Source organism: Denticeps clupeoides, chromosome 10, assembly GCF_900700375.1.
Source record: "Denticeps clupeoides chromosome 10, fDenClu1.1, whole genome shotgun sequence".
Classification (NCBI taxonomy): Eukaryota; Metazoa; Chordata; class Actinopteri; order Clupeiformes; family Denticipitidae; genus Denticeps; species Denticeps clupeoides.
This window is the reverse complement of record NC_041716.1, coordinates 8,564,118-8,586,568: the sequence shown is the minus strand read 5'-3', so window position 1 is coordinate 8,586,568 and position 22,451 is coordinate 8,564,118. Positions and strand designations below refer to the sequence as shown.

The 22,451-nt window shown below is 45.4% G+C and overlaps 1 protein-coding gene across 7 annotated transcripts in view; it reads right to left on the bottom strand.

Moving 5' to 3' along the window:
* The window catches only part of prdm16 (PR domain containing 16), a 164,769-nt gene that overhangs the window by 24,189 nt on the left and 118,129 nt on the right, over positions 1 to 22,451 (bottom strand). For 5 of the 7 annotated variants that reach the window (XM_028993327.1, XM_028993332.1, XM_028993328.1 and 2 more), the window contains exon 4: positions 1,135 to 1,281. In XM_028993327.1, coding sequence (XP_028849160.1) covers positions 1,135 to 1,281 — 147 coding nt within the window. The remainder of the gene's footprint in view (positions 1 to 1,134; positions 1,282 to 22,451) is intronic. The other 2 variants (XM_028993329.1, XM_028993331.1) reach the window with 1 other exon arrangement.

Genomic DNA, 22,451 nt, shown 5'->3' with positions numbered 1-22,451 from the left:
TCATGCATTGTGCATGCTGAAAGGTAACAGCTAAGTACAATGTCGGATGAATTATGCATTTTAGCATTGTGGCGCGCTTCTAAATAAATGATAACGCTGTTGTCAGTGGCACAGCATTTGAAAAAAAAAAAAAAAAAACTTGACAAAAGCAGCAATGATTTAAAAGAAATAAATGTGTGTGTGTGTGTGTATATGTGTGTGGGGAAAACGCACTAATAGTCCCCCCTTGATGTTCCGAGGTGTCGGTGTATTGATGTGAAAAGCTTGAAATGATTAGGTTTGGTAGTTTAACTCAATTGTTGGTTGTCAATCTCGGAGGCCTCGCCGCGGCCCCCTCTCATTCTCCGGCTGCGTGTCCGGCTTATGTTTCATGTGTCCGTCTCGGGGAGCCCTGAATGGCCGCACCGGCCGACCCCTGTCTGACAGAGAGGAACAAAGGGCACGGCAACCGCTGCCCTCCTGACACCCATCCGTTTAGCGGAGAATAGAGGGGCCCTGTCCGAGGGACGCGGCGGGGAGACGGGCCCTGCGTACGCGCCGGCTCATGTGGCCGCCTCCTCTTTTTTAATGAGCCTCCGGCAGGCGGTAAAATAGATCACCTTCCGAAGACTTCGACTGCGTTAGAAGTGGAATTTCTGCCCCGGGGCCAGCTGATGGCGAGGGTCCGCGGGCGTCGGGGCAACGGCCTCCTCGGCGTGTAGCAGCTGACAGGCGCATGTGCTGCCAGTCCTCTCCAGAGCCTCGGCAGCGTGGGAGGGAGACGGGTGGCGACACTCCTCGCTCACGTCGGCCTAATGGAGCCCGCGCAGGGCCTGTCACCGGCATAAAGCCCGACCTGACGTTTCAAAGCGGTTTTACGACAAAAGGAGGCGACAGTTTGAGGACTTTTTATTGATATGACAGAAACGCTGTCAAGGTTTCCTTTCCCTTTTGTTTCGTATTTCCCATTTTGGTACTCAAGTTTTTAACATTGTGAAATCTTCAACCATAGCGGAACCTTTTCTGCAGTAAATAATCAGGATGATGCTGATCCAATTTCTACCTAAAAAGGGTTTGGTTCTTTGTGCAGTGGGAACGGCACCTATAAATCTGGCAGAGAGACAGAGAGAGAGAGAGAGAGAGAGAGAGAGAGACCTGGTGTACCTGGTCTTCGTTCAGGTGGCAGACAGTGAGGTTCTGGTCCTCGTACGAGGGGGCGGTACGGACGTACTTCAGCCAGCTGCCGCTGCCCTCCAGCCCCGAGTCTATGCAGAACTTCACGTTGCCCATCTCATCCACCACCTGCCAAACACACAAGCAGGCACATTTCAGGGCAGCCGCCACAAACCTGCGAGGAGGTAGCACGCACATTAGCATGCGCTGGATTTGAGTGGAGGGGAGATTCTCCCACACTCCTGTCTGGGGGGGTTCCCCCGGGGACGCGGTTCTCAGGGTGAGGTGAGGAATGTGTGTATTGTTTGCATGACACGTTGGAGCTTTCCCTGTGGATGGATGGGCTGATAGGAACGTCTGAGCGGATGTGAGCAACCGGCCATTTCCTCCTGGCTGCTGAAGAGCTGGGTGTGTCTCTGCATACATGTGTGTGTGTTTATTATGGTCCCTTATGAGCTACGGGGAATTTTGGAGTCTGCACTCAGGACCTAAGCATGTGAATGTGTGTGATCATGAGGGCACACATTTCATTTTAATTTAACACACATCGATGCAACTTTTATCACCAGAGTACCAACATTTTATTCAGTTCTTCTGTAGTTATGTAGAATTCAGGATTCCACTGGGTGTGTTTATTCTTCCTGTGCTGGTGAACACACATCAGTGGATCCGTGTGTGAGTGTGAAATTTAAAAAGTGTGTAGCAGCACAAGTCTGTTGCTGTTAACACACTAAGGGGTCAAAGGGCAGAACATGTCTGGGATAAGCAAGTGATTTTTGTCTCTGGCACCTTACGGATAGCAAGCCAGACTCTCAGGTTACCATTGCAAATGGGTCTCCTTCTGTGTGTGTGTATGTGTGTGTGTGTGTGTGTGTTACACTGTGGACAGGATGGAAGTTAATGACCGGAAGGTACGTGTTTTCAGTATAGCGGGTCATCAGCCAAATTTACGACGTTTCTCCTGCAATGATCTCCAACACAGTGATACTCCACACACCAACGCGCCTCACATATCGCACAGGACCGGAGTCACGTGCTCGGCGCCTAATTAAACCCCACTGGCACAAAAGAATCATGCCACGAGCATATAGACGTGAACGGATCAACATTCATTACAGAAATCCTGGCAACGAGAGAAAGCTACGCCAATTAGCCTGTAAGCTGGATTAGAAATGCAGCGTGATGATTCAAGGGGGGAAACTTTATAATATTAATAACGCTCTCCAGCAGAGCTCTTCATTCAGGGCGAAACTTTAAAGCCCGCTCTAATTTCTCATCCCTCAGAAAGCGATATGCAGTAAAACACGAAACCACATGGTGGGGAGGAGGAAAAAAAAAAAAAACAGGATCACAGACAGATCACAGTTCAGACAGATCACACTCATTAGAGGGTTTGCTCTCAGACTCTCCGGATGTGACCTTGCTCCCTCTCACCCGCTTCCTTACCGACGAATGTGAGAGGGCAGAGGCGGCGGGATCCAGTTTTACGGGTAAGAAAATTCATGCCAGTTCACTGTGATTGAAAATGTTACACATATTCTGGTCCGAGTTAAGTCTGACTTTGAAAAATGCATGTTAACATGTTGGTCTGTACATGTTCACATCATACATACAATAATACACATAATTCACATTGTAAAGCTGCCCAATTCCCCCCCGCAACGTGGTCCCAATTTTTCCACCAGCTGTGGCCTGTGATGTAATATTGCTACTTATCATAACTGACATTGGTCAATAAACCGATTCCCCTCCTGCATACCAGGACAAGCAGAGCCGTCCGGTGAAACAGCCCAGCCGAGCTGTAACCGCGGCACGGCCAAGCCGACAAGTTCACGTGCAGCGGTGGACGGCGGCGTGAAGCCGGCCCGACGCGTGCTACCGCGCCGGCTGCAGTTTATGTGCTAAGCGCTCAGGAGTGATGGATTCCAGGCCTTAATTTTATGTGCGAAAACAGTCACTGAAAACTAAGCAGGCATGGAGCTAAATGATCCACCTTCTCCAGGAAAGGAAAAAAAAACAAAAAAAAACGAAGTGTGATCTTTTTTTTTGTGCGGGTTCCAGTCAGAGAGCACTTGTTCGTGGCCCGTGGGGAGAGGGACGTACAGGTATTGTACATGTTTTATTAGCAGATGGGAAACAGCTCAGGTCTGGGTTGTGCGGAGAGGGGCGAAGGGGGCAGAACGGAGGGGCTCCTGTCCACACACACACACACACACACACACACACAAACACCTTGAGTCTGCCGAGGGCCTAATGAGTAGCAGCCAGTGCAGAGGCCTGCTTACACTCCAGATCCAGGTGTTCTGCTGATTTATAGCCGCCCCGATAATGCGCAGCTGAGAGAGAGAAGAAGAAGAAGAAGAAGAAGAAAAAAAAGTTGCTTATTTATTTACTTTTGTCCCCCTGACGTCAGAGCGACACCTCTGTAGCTGAGCCGCACGTGTACGCGGGAGCGTAAAAACCCGAGCCGGTGCTCCCGGATCTGACTCCATCAGTATTTTTTTATTTTTTTATTTACTGCACTCTGCGGTGGAACGCTGCGGACCGTTGATGGTGATTTCCACAATCCTCCTGGGCCAGTTTTTTGTTGCTATGCCTCCATTGGAGAGACTCCAGCTTCTCCTGTGAGGTCCTCACATGTGTCACCTCAGGAAAGGGCCTGACAGACGATGGATGGATGGACGGATGGTATATAAAGCATGTTAAAGAAAGGCGGACAACTTCATATCGATTTCGAGGCTGGAACTATTATTCCTGCCACAATGGAGCATTAGCAGGACCCCCTCCACCACCAGTGACCTCTCAAGTTTCACCCACCCAATAACTGTGTGGAGTGCAATTCCAGAGAAATCGATAAACAAAGTCCAAAAACTGACAATAAATAAAGAATTACAGAAAGGGAGCCAAAAGTGAAAAGAGAGATTGAAAAAGCGAATAAAAGCAGGAGAGTGGAGGGGTGAACGCTACGGGAGAATGTGAACTTTACTCTACGCACAATGGCAGGGAATATGATCCCAGAGGGGGACCAGGCTTCGATCCGCAACCAATCAACCCCCAGGGAGAAGGGCCCAGCGCTGCTCCTCAGGGAGGGCCCTAATGGCGATAGAGGTGGGTTAACCCGACCCCCTGCAACCAGGGTTCTTTTCACAGGGAGAATTGGCCATATTTGCCCTGGCTTATCAGGGCCATCTCAGTATTTGGGTGGAGCGCTCGTAACCTACTTCAGCTGGAGTTCATGTTGGGCTGGTTACTCCATGGGAAATTGTGAGCAAATGTGGCAATCTACGGTGACCCCCTCTGGAACGCTCCCATGTAAGAAGATATTGAGTGATTTTCCTCAGCACAAACAAAAATGAGTATTGGAATCAACTGGAACTGGTCCTTTATGTTCTAGATTTGTCACAGGGTGATGCTTTCTGAACATCTTGAATTGACGTACAGTACATTGTCTATGGTTCCATGGTTCTAATAATAATAATAATAATAATAATAATATTAACAGCAATATTATTATTATGAGTAGTAGAAATAGTGGTTCTATGATAGTCTCTTTCTCCTTTAGCCCTAGTGACAGGAAACTCAGCAGGAGTGTGATAAGGTGTCCCCTCTCGTTCAGCACATTCAGCTTCCCAGGACACAACAGGAATTCCCCCTCTCCCCGTCCATCTTTCACTATCTTGCTATCTTCTCCCCGCCTCTCTATTCTTCTCTCCTTCTCTTGCATCCAGCTTTTGGCTTTTAAGCAGGGTGGGTCTCTTTGGCTCGGTGATGGACGCGCTGCTAGGAGTGAAGGAAAAATATGTCACCTGTATATTTGGAAAGGTGTCTCATGCCAATCTTAGGAAGTGTAAATGACTGCCGAGTCCCACATGTGCAAAATGATCTATGCGTTAGAGGAGCCTTCCAGCATTAGCTGTGTTTATCAGAGGAGCAGCAAAGAGTGAAACTCAGTTTGTTCTGGGGGTGAACAATAAAAATGTCCATTTAAGCCATTCAGGCCTTGTGTTCAGAAATTCCTTTTTAGAATCCATAGCTAGCTAATAGATTTTTCAGCTAGATCATATATAAACGGACTAGTTGTAGGTTAAATTTGTGCATACAGCTGTGCATATCATAATACCATATAATGGGTTAAAATTACAATGATTTCTGGAAACAAGGCTTTCTTGGATTTCATTTTTTAAGCCTGTAGCTTCCTTATCCTTTAATATGCAGTTTATAAAGAATTGTGTGGTGAGTGTGAGGACTCTTTATTAGTAGAGACATCATTATTAGTAGACATCTAAAAAACCTAAACACTCCAGAAACCAGAGATCTGGTGTTATGGGGGTGTTTTGGGGGGAAGTGGTGAATAAGTACAGGTGAAAAATAACCTCTAAAAGAAGAAGACAAGTAGAAAAAGAAACAAATGTCCACGTAAAAAACAGAGATGCCTCATCCAGAGCCAAATTCGTCTCTCGTCCCCCCAGCTCTGCTCAACGTTTTCCGGGTACTTCACGAGCTTGGCATCTCCGAAATACGCGGCGTTGAAAGATTTCCTCGCAAAGAGCCTCTCGGCCCAAAACAGGAAATCTCAGTGAGCACATATACTGGGAGGGGGACACAATAGCTGCCAGGGCGCTAATGTTCAGCGCTCTATCTGGTTTATGTATTCATATCCTGGGGAAATGGCAAACAAGAGGGAGCCGAGGCGACCCGGAGGGAGAGATGGGGCCTTGCATGATCACAGAGACATTTATTGTCCTGCTGCGGGAATCTCTTCACGGTTCTCTGGCAAATCAGTATGTTAGTCTCCATAAGTTGAACTGATGTGACACTATTTATATTAAATACAACAGAGACAAAATTCCAGTGTATTAATGACACAGAACGGTTAATAATTTGGGATTGAAATCCGTGCTCAGCAACATTCTCAGGCGGAGACAGAGAGTGAGAGATGCATACATGTTCTGCAGCTAGAGGGCAGACATGCATGAGCTCAGAGCCGCCCTAAAGAGGCGCAAGGAGAGAAAAGTCAAAAAGTGCTCACAGATTGGAAGTTATCCATCCTCGCCCCTCCCCAACACCCATCTTACCACATGCGGATACCCATATTTGTCTTTATGGAGATGTAAAAAAAAAAAAGTGTATAAATGAAACAGATTCATCATTTTAACACGAATGATGGGGAGTATCCATGACAGGAGTGTTAATGGCTTGATACTTTACTGCAGGTTTAGGAGGGGGCATTTTGGGAGGTGTTATCTTTCACATTAGTAATATTATCTGTGCCAGGGCCCATAGGTATTTTTTTCTGTCCCAGATCTCTGTGCTGTGAGGCAATAGCTGGGTTTTATAACTGATCTCAGTACAGTAGTGTGGGTTTCTTGGTGGGTGTGTGTGTAACGAGGGTCAGTAGGGTTTCACGCCAGCTGAACATACACTAAATTCACTGTACAATGGCTGCACACACTGTTTAACACCATGCACGGACACAGACATGGAAATACACACACACACACACACACACACAAACAACATTTAAATGCATGTGAAAAACACCCAGGCACACAGAAGGCACGCCGACTGCAACACATCAATTAAAAACGACGTGGTGGAGACAGGCTAGGACGCTCCCCTGATAGAGACGTAGGCAAGGGCGGAGAAGAAAAGACAAGGTCTGATCAGAGGGACAGAAGAAGGAGAGCTGTCTGCAGATAAAGGCATGAGAGACAGAGAGCGAGAAGACGGGGAGAGGGGCTCGCTGCCCCTCGGTTTCCGGATGGAAGGACCGATCTGAGCTGTCCAATAAAGTGCCTGACGCAGAGCAGGCCCTGCTGGGCAGTGATGGATAGGACCCTGCTGGGCCGGTCCCACCCAGGCCTATCGCTCAGCGGCCACAGGGGTGGAGGGGGTCTTGCCAATAACACTTATTTCCAAGCAATTCTGCCTGACAGCTTTTGTCTGTTACAAAGATTACTCTGGGAGAAAGAGAAAGGGGGAAAAGGGACAGAGAGAGAGTGGGGGGGTGGAGGCCATTAATCATATTTTATTAACTTCAGTGGGCTCTGCTGCAGTGGGATCTGTTTTTTTGGGTGAGGGGCCAAAAGGGAAGGTGGTGTGGTAAGGCCCCTCTAGTTATTCCTCTACCTCCACACACACACACACACACACACACACACACACATACACATACAGATGCACGTATCAATAAAAATCCCGGAGCCCACCGCTGCAGAAAGGGGCTCGGTGACACACTCAGTCAAGCACTCACTCGCTTGCTCACACACACACACACACACACACACTCATGGGCACGCAACACAAACACACACATTCATGAGCGGCAACAGAACCAGAACCAAGCGCCAAGGCCTCAACTCCAAGTCTGTCACAACTCAGAGTGGCTGATAACACTGCTTCGCTGCACTCTAACACACACACACATAACAGGTAGAGAGCTGCTGCGCTTGAATACTTTATAAATATCCAGAGAATGTGGCCGACACTGAGTGTTTTAACCTGTAACCACAGAATGTAACCCGACAATACCCACACTTCTCTCCCTATGCGTCATCTTAAAAAAAGTTATGTCTTGTTTGTAGCACCAAAACACCAACAAAAATGATTACATTGAATGAAAAAAATTATTTCCAACCTTGATAGGCCAATTTGTGAGCATGTCATTCCACCTTATTTACCTGGTTTGTTTTTTCCTTTACGGTGAGAATGTATTACTTTGCTGCTGATTGAGAGATATTGCTTGGCAAAAATATTGCTGTACACCGGCAAATAGGAACTGTTTGTCGTTGTGGAAGTCTCTGATTATTTTATTTGTGTGTGTGTGTGTTATTAGCAGCCATCCATAAATATTCCTAGTTAAGCTGTGACATATAAAACGTAATATATAAGTAAATTAATTTTGAAAGTACAAACACCATGTGATGGATCTTCATTTTAAAATATTCTGATATCTGAAAAGGAATAAACAAATATTATTATTAATATTATTATTATTATCTCACTGACTGACAACCTGATGGCCCCATCATTGGCAAGATATTTTTCCCCAGAAGACTCATTCCCATGATTTACAAGCATGCTGGTTTCTGGTGTGGTTCCAGCTCATGTATGTGTCTGGAACACCTCCAGGCCCGAGGCCCAGTCTGTTTTCCTAACACCAGACTAGCGCTGGTGTGAGCGGCTGGAAAATGCCGCTAATGAGGTCATCACCTGCGAAAGCACAAGGTGGCTGTGTGCCCCTCTGCACCCCTCTTTAGATAGTGTGTGTTTATGTGTATACGTGTGATGCCCTTACTGAAAGTGAGTGTGTGTGAAGGCGTGAAATGTGTGTGTGTGTGTGTGTTTGAAAGCATATGTAAATTAGTAGATATTTGGAAATGAATGCGTGTGTGTGTGTGTGCATGCATGTGTAAGTGTGTGTGAGCACATGCGTACATGTGTGTGTCAGTGTGTGTAGATTTACAGCCTGTTTCCTCTCTGCCATCATTACGCTGCAGGGCTGTAACACAGGTGTCCTGTTACAGCGCCTCACCGCCATTACAGCTGCCACCGCACACCAACGGCAGACCTGGGCACAGCCATTAAATTTATAGAGGAAAAACCCTTATCCCACCTCACTGTGTGTGTGTGTGTGTGTGTGTGTGTGTGTGTGTGTGTAAGTGAGAGAGAGAGACAGAGAGACAGACAGAGAGAGAGTAAAGTTGTGTTAAACTGTGGCCTGTGTTTTTTTATTTCTAAGAAAAGAATTTCAATAATGAGAAGGCAGTGTTGCTTGGGTGTCCTAAAACTCAAGAGTGGTTGTGCTGTGTGTGTGTGTGTGTGTGTGTGTGTGTGTGTGTGTGAGCAAGAGGTAATTACTGCTGCCACTTAGTGGAAAAAAAGACTCTGAACTGAATCCATACACTGATGGAACACAGACACACACACATACACCCAGGCAATCAGACTAACCCTAACACACAGACAGATAAACATGGAGGTCGTGATCGATTTTTCGCTTCCTTTACAATCACCAGAGCCGTAAACTCGGGAATTCAAGGCTGAAACCATAAACTGGTTAAACAGAGAGTCTCCTTCAGACTCCTCCACTGGAAGAGGGAAGAGATGGAGGGATGGAGTGGAAGAGTAGAAGCTGGGCTGGCACACATATGGCCAAAATGTTTGACACCGTTGGGTCCCATTAGCGAGCCCGGCCAGGGCCGCTCTGTGGAATAGCCAGGCCATTATGGGACGGATTAGCAGGAAACACAAGCCCCGGTGGAGGACCAGGGAGAGCAGGCAGATGAGGGGGTCCGGGCATTCCTTTTTTTTAACCCCTTTTGGACAATGGTCCCATTCCAAACACAAAGACCACACAGAGCCTCTTAACCCTTCACTCGACTCCCTGGCCCCTCGACACTGGGAGGGTCAGGTCTCTCAATGCGTTCTACACTTCATTAGTCCAGTCAGGACAAAACGCACTCATACAGCTGTTGTTACATGGTTACATGTGCTTTTTTTCTCATAGCCTTGCAGTGTTTTTATGCAATCCCTATCTATCGTGCTCTTACTACTGATTTTACACCTAATGAAAGCACCAAATTTCCCGATAATAATTGAGTTGTTTGAAGAACACAAGGCTGGATGTACCATTTTCAGGATCAGGATGAATTTCACAGATCGTGAAATTCATAATGCATGAATGCTATTTACATGTATGTATATACATTTATATGTTAATTCATTTACTGTATAATATCATATTGCCTATTGCTCATTATTGCACATTATTTTATGCACAACTTGCACCATTACCTCACTCATTGTTACCGTTTTATGATGCATGTAGTACTTGTTTAGATCTAATGTTACCACTGTTGCATGGCTTCATGTTGTCTTGTACTGTTTTGTATGGTCTTAAATTGGTTCATAGTCTTGCCACCCTTGCCATGCAACCTTAATTTTTATTTATTGTCATGCATGCCCAGTGTAATATTGCGGTTTTTGACTTTACATTTGCAAATGTTGTCTCCTGCATTACCCTGCCCTCACTGTATTGCAAAATATATTCTGTAATAAAGATTGAAACGTCAGGTTATTAAGATTAGGACAGTAACAGTAATATGGCATAACAGAGCACTGTGAATTCACCACTTGTTCTTCTCTGATGCTATTTGAACAATAAAAAAGTTTGAATAGGAATAAAGAAAGTTTTACTGCAAAATTGTCACCACATCAGATCAGTCGTCCTTTACAGGCTGAACAGTTGCATTTCACTGGCAAGCACGATTTATAAAGTGATTAACTCTCCGCTCGGCATGTTACATTCTCTCCTGACTCAACGACATGAGTACCAGACCCGTCCCCATGTCCTGCCTCACTTCAGCGCAGATTTAGTGAGGAGGTAAAAAGTTTCTCCCTTTTTTTTCCAAGGAAATTCATATTTTTCAGACTGCACCTCCGTAATGAAACGGCCTCCCCGTGCGTGATTTACGGCCCCTCATTAGCGTGGCTGAGGCTCTGCCCGTTGCGTTATGCACTGCAGCTTTAGAGGCCGGCGCGGGAAGTCGGCTTTACGGCGGCGCTTTATGATATGTATTTAGGGCAATTAGGATGGAGATATACTGACTCATTACGGCCAGGCAGGTGCAGCATAAAGTAGGGAGTGTAATTGTTGAAGGTCCTCACACACACACACACACACACACACACACAGATCATGGGCCTAGGGGTATATTTTGAGCACCCATGACACTGCATTGCTACTGCAAATTCTTATTCACTCCAATGCTCACATGCCTACACACATACATATTGCCTATGCCATCAGGGACCTAGTGGTGGGAAACCAATGGTAGATGATAAGCAGCCCATAATACTCCGTACATGGTGACAAGACCCAAGTCTCCTTCACTCCTCACACACACAAAGTCACACAGTCTGACCCTGACTTCTCTTAATGGACTTTCAGAGTCACTTAACTTCCTTATGAGCCAGTGAGTCTCAACTGTTTTGTGTGTGTATGAGACTGTGTGTGAGGGGGATATGATTTTCAGCAAAAAAAATAAAAAGAACGAAATAACACCATCAATGTTAAAAATCAATTTATATTGTTAATAATTTCTATGATTAATAATTGCTTGTTGAAGTGATTATTCTGGCTTGGAGACGGCGCGCAGTACTGCCGGATCCACTAATGGCCAAATTGACATGACAGGCGTGTATTAATGGAGCGGAGCGACTGGCAGCGGCGGGTCGCACTCTCTGGCCTGTGGTGAAAAGGGCACACATGGGGTAAAATGGCAAGTATGTTTTTTTTTCCCTTTTCCTATTTTAAATAGTCACCGACGACCATTTAATCGAGTTCCGGCCAATTTGTGGCCCCTGGGGGCACCTCTTTTTTATGTCTCCGCACGGGGGTCAGTGTTCATCAGCAGTGGATATCTGCTCCATCTCACCTGCTGATTGGCCAGGCCTCTTCAGATGCTCCCGCTACCACTGCGCTGCACAACCTCTCATTATCTTCCCCATTATGCGGCCAGATTAACATAACGACCCAGAGAACAATAATATGATCCAGCAAAAAAAAATCGATGAGAGCCGCCACTGACTGATTCGCGTACAATGGCACAGTCTAGACGCACACTCTTTGTAAATCGAGGCAGAGAAACAATTGTAAAGGTCAGAAAAGAAACTCTAAAGGTCAGAAATGAAGCTGTTTAACTAAGTATAAGACACAATAGGGTACATAATATTGTTTGATATTGGCATTGGGATCAAATGCACAAGGTCAAAAGCCAATATGAACAGTACAACACACTTTCATTTTTATTGCTGTAATTATGCAGTTTAACATAACACTTGTGCATGAATGCTGATAAAATTCGGATATTTCTGTCAACACACGACTACACATAACTGATAGGACTACAAAGAGTGTAAAAAACATGCAGCTAACAAAACTAAAAAGTATTTTTTTGGTGTGCAAAAGTGACTTGGCAAGTGCAAAAATGTTGAATGATTAAGAAAACTATTATTTCAAAATGCAAAAGAGGTAGTAATAAATTAGAACATTGAACTAAGTTGTAATACAAGCAATAATATAACACAGGAACAGGATGAGAAATATCTCTGGCCATTAATATTGTTGCTAAGCAACATCATTTGTTCTACAGTCAGGTAAGCAGTGTATGCTTGACACTTCACATCATGACCTGTAAAATAAGGTAATTAGGAATGATATCTAAAGAGGTGTGGTCTAGCCTGCCTCTCGGCCAATCACAGTGCCAGGTCAGAACTAGCTGCAGTGTGATACTTCTTTATTAGTCTATGGCCATGTCTCACACATACACTCATACGCATACACACATACACTTTGTTCACACTAGTGTCTGTGCATTTCGTATGCACCACAGCGCAGGATATCAATAAACATAGAGGGAGAGAGAGTGAAACTGGAGATCAGAAGACCTGAACAGCGGCAGGATCAGAGAGCAAAAACAATCAGCTTCATTACGCGTGCACGCACACACACACACACACACACACACACACACACACCTCTCACCCCAATTCAGCTCTGCTTCTATGATGTCTCTCTGTGATAGCGGTGTCAGTGTCAATGGCCCAACACACACTTCACTCCTGTCACACACACACACACACACACAGCTCAACAGAAAATGTGTCCTGCACAGCACCTGGACACCAGGAACGAAGCGCCTTGCCTCCTCAAATTCGCAACGTGGAGATGCTGAAATGCCACTGTCAGCTCAGTTTGTGTGCGTGAGTGAGTGAGTGTGCGTGTGGTTTCTCGCACTTCTTTTCTCTCTCCCTCACTTCCTCAGATCTCCTCCTGCTTTTAGTGTGGCACTGGCAGAGCCGAGTAGAATTTTCATCAAGGGGAAGTCGAAAGAAAATTTAATGCTTCTAGAAACCCAAGTGTCATGGTTTTCAAGTGAGTCCTAGCTAATGAGGCCCGCTGTATGTGTGTGTGTGTGTGTGTGTTTGGTCACACACAAGCCTGCTCTGGGTAGCAGCCTTCAAAAAAAACCAGGAAACCATAAATTACAAGCCAACCTGAGAGAGTGTCTTACATTACAAACTTCAAATATTTATTTATTGAAACATCAAATAGAGTTATATATGCCAGAGACTTGTCGGCCAAGCGGGAAGAGTTTTATATGTCGCCACAGCTCCTTCTTTTTTTTCAGTTTCTAATTACAGGCCTGAGATAATCTCTGGTATTAACAGAGAACCAAGATGCTAAATTAAAATGGAAATTAAAAAATTTCCTTGGACCTGCACCAAGTTCCTTTTGCCAGGCCTAGCAGCACATAAACGCTGTTAGGCGGAGTTTAGGCAGAAAAAAAAAAAAAAATGGGACAATTGACGGAAGCGAGCAGATCTGAGGTTCAATGTGGAACGTGTTGAAAATGCAACAATATGAAATTATTTATTAAGCCTTTCAAACAATGACGTCCTGTGAAGCAAGACTATCGAACGCTCAAAGGTCAAAACATTCGGCGGTCAGGTGACTTCCCTTCTCACTCACTACAGTCAGGGCATAGGTGGCCCTCACACAGTGGAGGTTGGGAAAGAGGAGGAGAGTAGAGATAGAGAGAAGGATGGAAAGGGCTTTGGACTCGTAATCACCCCTTAATTCAAAACATACAGAAAAATCTCAATTTCCAAACAGAATTGGCAGCCCCCCCCCCTCCTGCAGCGTACCTGCTCAACATCAGCCGAATTTATACAATCAGCGGCGCAGGGGTTTCAAAAGCCCCGGCAATTCCTCAAGCCGAGTTTGTAAATCTGCAGTGATAGAGAGTAAACAGGGGACTCTCGCCGGGCCCGGATTCTTGCACAAAGACGTACTGTTCATTTGTGGTTTTTCCTGAAAGAGCGATGAGACGAAATGTTTTCAGGGGTGAGGCCGAAAGGGGTTGGGGAGTGGGGGGGTGGAGCCCTCCGCCATTCACTCATTCGAGACAACGGTCTTCCCTCATGATGATGACACGGTGACAAACATTGATGATGAATGGTGGTCCCCAACAACAGACCCATGGGTAATTTTGCTTAACAACATGGGGTAAAAGCAGAGGAACTGAAACCATAAGACGCGGAAACAAAATGCATGGAAACTAATTAAATGAAATAAAATACAAAAGTAATTAAGAATTTCCGGATCCAAAGAGGTACATCTTAAGCTTTCTTTTACAGGCGTTTAAAGTTTTTCTGGTCCCTGTAGATCCTCTGGCAGACTGTACCAAAGGCAGGCATGGACCCAGATTTCACTGTCTGTATCCGAGGAGCAATTTAGGAGAGTGAGAGTCTTATGAATTGAGTGATCTGGAGGGTCTGTAAATCATCACCTCAGTCACGAACTGTCCAAGCTGCTACCATCGGGACAGGACAGCAGACAAGAGGTCATCGGAGCCCACTCAGTCTGAACCTTTTGTAGCCATTTGCTACATTTTATTGCCACATTCAGATTCTCAAACTAAGTCATTCAAATTTTTGGAAAAAAAAAACAACATACATATATTCCCCCACGAAACAGAGTAGTGTGAATGACAACTGAGAGGATGGCGGAGGGGGGCCTACGCTCCGACCCGTGGCGGCGGCAGGTGAGGAGGGGCCCGTAACAGGATAGCGACAGTAACTGTAAGTGAAGATCCAGCGCAGATGGTTCCAATAATGTGGGGCGGCCGTCGCGCTGCGCCGCCATCAGATCCTCCCGCGCTGTGAAATGCAAATGCGCTTCGCGGGTCTCCGGTTCACTGCGGTACAACGCACCTTTTCAAATATTACTTTCAAATTCAAAACTGCTGCGCCGGGGTCCCACGCAGGAGGCCTTAGCCTTCTCAAAACACGAGGGGTGTGTGTGCGTGTGTGTGAACGTGGATAATGTGTTCATGTTTTACCATGTGTGCAGTGTCTCCCTGATTTAGCATTAATGTGTCTCCGTGTGTGTGTGTGTGTGTGTGGATGTGTATGTTTGTCTAACATCGCTACATTTTAGCCATGTGTTCATCTATGCATAAGTATGTGTAACATGCTTTGGACTTCGCATGGGTTTCTCACTTTGTTTGGTGCATATCTGTGCATTATGTTCAGAAATTAGACAATTCTACTGTTAATTTCTGGTGAGGACCATAGGTCTACTTTTGTAAAAAATGTTCTGGTGTCCTAATGGGGACCAGCAAAATGTCCCCACAATTACTAAATGTAACCTTTGGTCCTCACTAACATAAAATGGAATAAAAGCAATAAACATTTTCCTTTATGGATTTTAAGTGTCAACGAAGTAAAAAAAAATGTGTACGTGTGTAACCTATTCATATTTCAGTGTAACAGTGTGTCTCAGTATGAATGTGCAATGTACATGAACATGCATGCAATGTGTGACCTTGTGTGTGTCTGTGTGAGTGAGTGTGTGTGTGGGTCTGTGTGCATGTGTGTGTGTAAGGCTGATAAAGGTGAGCTCTGAATGATTGGAACCAGATGAGTGGTTCGACGCTAATGGGCTCCCATGTTTGGTAACAGTACGGCTGAAGAGGGGACGTGTCCGTCTCCCTCTCTGCACTGATGGGATTTGGTTTCTTATAAATGTTTTGATGAGGGGCACTTGAGTCAACATCACATAAATAAAAAAAAAATCAGCATACCTTTTCACTTTGCCTGCTTAAGACTACCAAAAAAAAAACTACAGAAAGAAAAATGAAAAACGTGTATTGGATGTTCAAAAAGCCACACACTACGCCACTCCTGCAGGATCAGCCATGCGGTAAAACTGCATGTGATGGGATTTCTCGTCCGGTAGCGTGAGGATTAGAATGTTGTTGTGAGGTTATCCAGGCTGACCCGTGTGTTAAACCAAGCCTGACGCGGGAAGCCTCGCTCCACCGTTGTTTAAAACATCGGTTTTTTTTTTTTTTTTCTCTCCTGCTGTAATTTTGCTCCCATTTTGGCTTTGTATCAACCTGAAACAATAAAGCCATTGAGAAGCGCTACAGCAGAGCTGGATACGCGCTGAGGGCTTCAGCGTCTTTTTTTCCGCACCCGTCCGAAAAACCATAGACGTTCACCCCCTCTGTCTCTGGTGAGCGATCCATCTCTCTGTCTGTTTACAGCTTGCGTTGGCCCTTCAGCCTGCCCCTCGGCCTTAACCTTAACCCTAACTGGGCCCCCACCTCATCCACCAAGCCCCCCCCACCCCCCCACCCCTTGGCCATAATAGAGCGGCTGGAAGCCTGCAGCCGTCCGCTGGCAGCCCATATATCCAACAAGCTTTTAATTAAAGCACTCATCTCATCACAGAGACCGGGCCTGTGGCCATTAGTGTGGTAGCGCGGCGAGCGAGCGGTGTCAGTCGGACGGGGCAGGGATGCCGTTCATCTGCGGCAGCATGCGGGTTAACCCCGGGGTGCAGCGGAGGACGCTAATGGCTGACGCCGGTGCATTAGGGTGATTGCCGCCAACGTCACACGACCCGGCCTGCAGGTCTATTACAGGCAGCAGGAGAGCCACTGCAGTAATCAATGTGTGTGTGTGTGTGTGTGTGTGTGTGTGTGCCTGTATGTGTGTGTGAGTGTTTGTGTGTATGTGTAAAGGAAAGAGAGACATATGCTAAGCATAGGTCTGATTGGTCAAAAATGTGGGTTTTTTTGTTGGCATGTATATCCTCTACAATTCCAAATTTAAAAGAAAGGATGATCGAGACAGCATCATATCCAGTTCGAGAAGTGATATTTTTGCAGGAGAGCAAGAAACAAACAAAAAAAACACATTACGTATACAGCATGCACAGTGCACAATATTATTATCTTTAACATTTTACGTTATATCTTTAATATTTCGGCACCATCTGTTTATGTGTGTTAATGGTTAACTCATTTGTTTTTTGTTTAATAATTCTAAAATGATTATGAATTTATTCATATCACTTATGCCCCTATGGTTCTAACCCCTTGATGTGAAACCATGTTAGGAAGGATGCAAAAAAAGGATATGAAACATGAAATAAACATATAATCACTTCTGGCATTATGTTGAACAATCAGAATAGTTTATTTAGAATCATATCATGTCTCTAATTTAGCTTAGATAAAATAATTTTCATCTATCATCTATAAAAAAGTACAAATTCGGGTACATGGCTAGTGTTGTTTTAATGTTATATCTCAGCAGTTATAATGCTGTGACGTGCCAAATAGCGCTGTCATTTAGACCTGAGAGCAGACACATGCAGAGAGGCCAACTATCCATCCTTCATCAAAAGAATTATATAAAAGGGCTGAAATTAAGCTAAGTGTGCTGACCGATTGAAACGACAGACACCGCCAGCAATCAGCTCATCCACTTAATGTCGTACCACTTCTGTGTATTTTTAGTTGTTCACTTGCGTTAAATGTGACATTTACTGATTTTGGTGATTTTATAGCCAGCTGGAGAGAGAGAGGCCACAACAGTGTGTGAGGGGCAACCCGAGGCTTTCTGAGTGTTTCAATTCCAGCTTGACAATGGCAAACACCCACATATATGTCAGGAATGCATTCAGAAAAATGCATTCAATAAGAATAATGTTGACTGCTTTATATATTATGTGATTTTTATAAGAAAAGTCTCGCCACTAGAGGTGCCACATCTATCTATCTATCTATCTATCTATCTATCTATCTATCTATCTATCTATCTATCTATCTATCTATCTATCTATCTATCTATCTATCTATCTATCTATCTATCTATCTATCTATCTATCTATCTATCAATCAGTTGATCGATCTGTCAGAAGGCGGCCTTTAGTTGTTTACATGACTGTGGCACAGGCTGCAGAAATAGTAGAGGAATTTGGGGCATTTTGCCATGGAATTAGAACACAATAACACTAACAGACACAGTGTACATGTTTGTATTGAAACAAAAGACTACACCATGCTGACCCTGCAGATGTGTCCGTTTACTTGCATTTAACCTCCCAAGATCTCCAGAGAAGCAAGAGAGAGAAACACATATGGGTCAGACTAAAGAATAGGAAACACACACATACACACACAGAGGTGAACTTGGTCAAGAGCTTTTAAGTGACTGACAGTTCTGCCGAACCAGAACTACAGAAAATGTCTATGTGTGTGTGTGTGTGTGTGTGTGTGTGTGGTCATCAGCAACAGCTTACCCTTTACCTGTGCCCTTATTAACTAGAACTGCTGCTTCAGCACCTACTCACACACACACACACACACACACACACACACACACACACACACACACACACATACAGAGACCCTTGTCTTCCCCACTAAGCCACAGGAAGAGCAGTAAGTTCCTTTAGACTTCAGTGACCATCCACATCCTCCACCGTTTAAGTACATGTGCTACTCCCTATTAACAAATGTTGACATTACATACATGATAAATAATAGTCTGTTATTTTGGTGGGTTCCATGCATATCACAAATATAACAATTATTAGAGTAAAATATATATATAATTTCACACTGCACAGTGGTCTCCACTGAGTCCAGCTCAGGAGCTGAAAGAATACATAAACAGCTGAAAACAGCAGATATTGGCGTGGTTGTCCTATAAGCAACATTTTAATCAAGTATGTGCAAGAACAACAATATACTGAGCACAGACTATAAAAGCAAACACACACACACACACACTTCACGCCATCTCAGGCAGCAATGTGTCATTTTAAAAAATGACTCCCATGTGACTGTTTATGTGTGTGTTAGCATATTAATATAATTATTCAATGCACAAAAGGATGTGTGCTGCCCCGGGGTGCTTTGTCTCGACCTGACCGGCCATCCCGGTGCATAAGGGGGGAGTTGTGGGTAAACACGAGAGAGCATTTACAACACACCGCCTCATTCTTTTCCCAGCATGCACAATTAATCAGGGCCTCTAATTTGGGCCCAACATGCATATATGCAAATGAAGAACCACAAACTGCTGTGATTAATGTTGAACGCGGGGCAACGGCTGAACACACACATGCCTCGCACAGGGCCATCCAGACACAGCACTAATTAAAAAAACATAACGAGTGCATGACTTATTACTGACAGCACACCTCTATATAACTGTGTGTGTGTTAGTTAGATTATCAATAGGTGCATTTGTGTGTGTGAGGCAGCCATCATTGACTGAATATTCTGTATGTCTCTGCATGTCAATAAGAATAGAGTATTTATCTTAGACGGAAGAAAAAAAACAAAAAAATGAAGTATAAAGAAACAGAAAGACTGATGGCCTTGAGGCCGCAGTGTTACCGCGGTTCCCTCACGGAGACATTAGCCTTCTGCCATTACCGCAGCAAAGTCATTTACAGGCCAATAATCACCTGAGCTCCCATAAACAAACTAAAGTTCCCAGTGACCACACACACAAACACACACACACACACACACACACACACACACACACACACACCTTCTGCCCACAATACTTCATTTTTATTCTAATTCCGAACACACACAGGGACAGTTTTTGGGGAGGACATGGGCGGCTCATCGATCTTCGCCGTGGCGTTTCCTGTGGAGACCAACCGTCTCACGCCAGGCTACAACACCCACTCGGGCGGAGGCCTCCAGATCCCCACACCACACGCCATGTAAGCGAGCTCCCCTCCATTAGGGTCTGTTTCAGCGACATGCTGTCCTCCACCCATTCTTTTCATCTGAGGAGATGGAGCTGGCCCCCACCCACTGACATTCACAAAACACACCGGCCCAAGCATCTCCCAGGCATGCTAACATTTACTTAATAATTTAACACCACGCCGCCATCGATAGCATTTCCATGAAAGCGGGCCAGCATTGAGGAAAAGCAAAGAGGAAAGGAGAAAAGAAAAAAAACCAATTGAGCGATCAATGGTGCAAAAAATTGGTTTATCGAGTGTTTCGTGTCATATTTCCTCCAGTCGCAGATAAGAGAATAGGCCACGTGCCGAGCTGGACGTGAGCAGATGAAGGGGGGAGAAATAAATGAGATTATTGATGTTACACGTCAAAAAAATGAACTGCTCAGATTTTAGCGGTGAGGGACAGGAAGGCGTTGATGGATTTGTTGATCCGTGAAAAAAGGCTGCGCCTGCCTGGCGGACTGACGTTCCAACCTTCTCTGCCGATATTCCGTCTTCCTGCGATTCTTGGGAATCATTTGAAGTTCAGCTTCTGGCCAAAAAAACGCCAGTGGTGTTCGTTTTTTAAACGTGCTCTCGAGTGCCAATCTGAAGCCCACGAGCGTTGAGCGTGCTGCATTAAAACTTTAGTGTGTGTGTGTGTGAAGACATTGAACAACACTGAACAACATCTCTAGACGCATTGCCTTTCATTTCACTCTTTAGGGTCAAAGGTTCTATTCACATTTGCATCTGGATTCATTTAAAACTCTTTGCCAATCGAGTTCATGACATCATTTATCGTCAACATCAACCGATGGATATGATTTATTGATTCACGATGATGTATTTGCCCCAATCAACATGAAATCCCCGAAAACAATACTGATTTCCAGTCCTTTATCAATTTGAATATCATGCACATAGTCATTAATTGCAATTTTAAACTGTAGTTTTAAATATTTGTAACTGATCATTAAACTTACTTTAATGTCATACAAAGAATCTTCTGAAATCTTCATATTCAGAAACACATGTCCACCCGTTCTGACTTCTAGAACACAGTAGCATGGCAATAAGCATGATTTGTAGGCCCCCATGGAGCCGGTGCAGCTGGGATGATGTGAAGATGCATGTAGGTGTAGTGTGGGAACACATGCGTGTGTGGAAGTGTGTGTCGGTGCCTGGGGGTCGCAGCGAGGAGATTCGGCTCTCCTGGCCACAGTGGCGGATTGTTCATCGGACACAAGGCGCCTTCACAGGAGCCCCGGGTTTTTTTAGGGATAGTGTGGACTTAACTCCTGGTCAGGACCAGCCTAACCTTACCACCGCCACCCCGAGCACTCGCTTCACACACAGGATTAAGAGAGGGATGGTGGAAGAGGAGGAGGAGAGGAGGGAAAGGAAGAAACGGAGAGAAAAGACTTTTTGTGCAGACATTTTTTGATCTACGTCTCAACCCCCCACCCCCCCCACCCCCTTCTTACCTCCCTCATTTACCCCTGTCCCTCCTGTCTCTCTCTCTCTCTCCCTGCTGAATCCCACAGTGAGGTAGAGGCTACAGGAGGTTCTGCCAGCACTTGGGCACAAAAGGAAGAGTGGGGGTGACTGAAATCCTGTCCGCGGCATCCGCGCTCCCTCCTGAAAGCGATCCGCCGCCGTGTACAGATAGCGGATGACCCTGTGCCCCTCTGCACCTACATCGAGCCCAGAGCTAGAGCTGTATATGAATGGGCCCAGCCAATGTCACACACACACACACACACACACACACACACTGAGCCGCATCAGATAGCTCTGCTGCTTGTTCAGTGAATGGCCCTGGCCAGCGGGCACCGTGTGTGGCATCAGATCCGTAGATCCTTTTCATCGCGCCGCCTTCAAACGCCACGCCGGCTACTTCTCATTTCATGCACCAACATAGACCCCATAGACCAACACACACACACACACACACACACACACAAACCAATGTCACCACTGCTCACTGGGAACACAGGCGTCCAGTTAGATTAGAGACGCCTCATTTATTAGTTGCCCTACATTTTTAAATCTTATGAAGATCTTACAAGAAAAAAAAAATCTGCATGTCTACACGTGAGACATCATCAGCCCGAGCCCTGCCTCAGCCCCGCACTGCAGTCACATCCCAGAGGGTCCCGGCTGGTGCCGTCCAGCTACCCAGAGCAGCCACACATCATGTAATCATAAAAAGCGGCCATTCCCCCCCAGACCAGCTAAAGTGAAGCGTAAACACAATCAGAGGCAGCGAGCGTAAGAGTCCACAATATGAATGGGCTGGCACTGGGGGACAGAAAAGTCATAGTGTGTGGGTGTGTGTGGACGTGTGTGCATTCACAGTAAACCCTTCTTGACTGAAAGTCACTTTGGACATAAGCGTCTGCCAAATAAATGTAAATTAGCAGCATGACATCACCCTCATAAAAAGCTGATCACAGCTACACATAATTCTCTGGTTGTGCCACATTTACATTACTGTAATGGACAAAAGAACCCAGCCGCTGGGGACGTGTGGTTCTTGGTGCCGGTCCCGAGCTCGGGTAAATGGGATGGGTTGCGTGAGGAAGGGCGTCAGGCATGAAACTTTTTGTCAAGACTTTGTGTGGACAACCAGGCCGTTTGGTCTGCTACGGTGAACCCTTCACGGGAACAGCCAATGGGA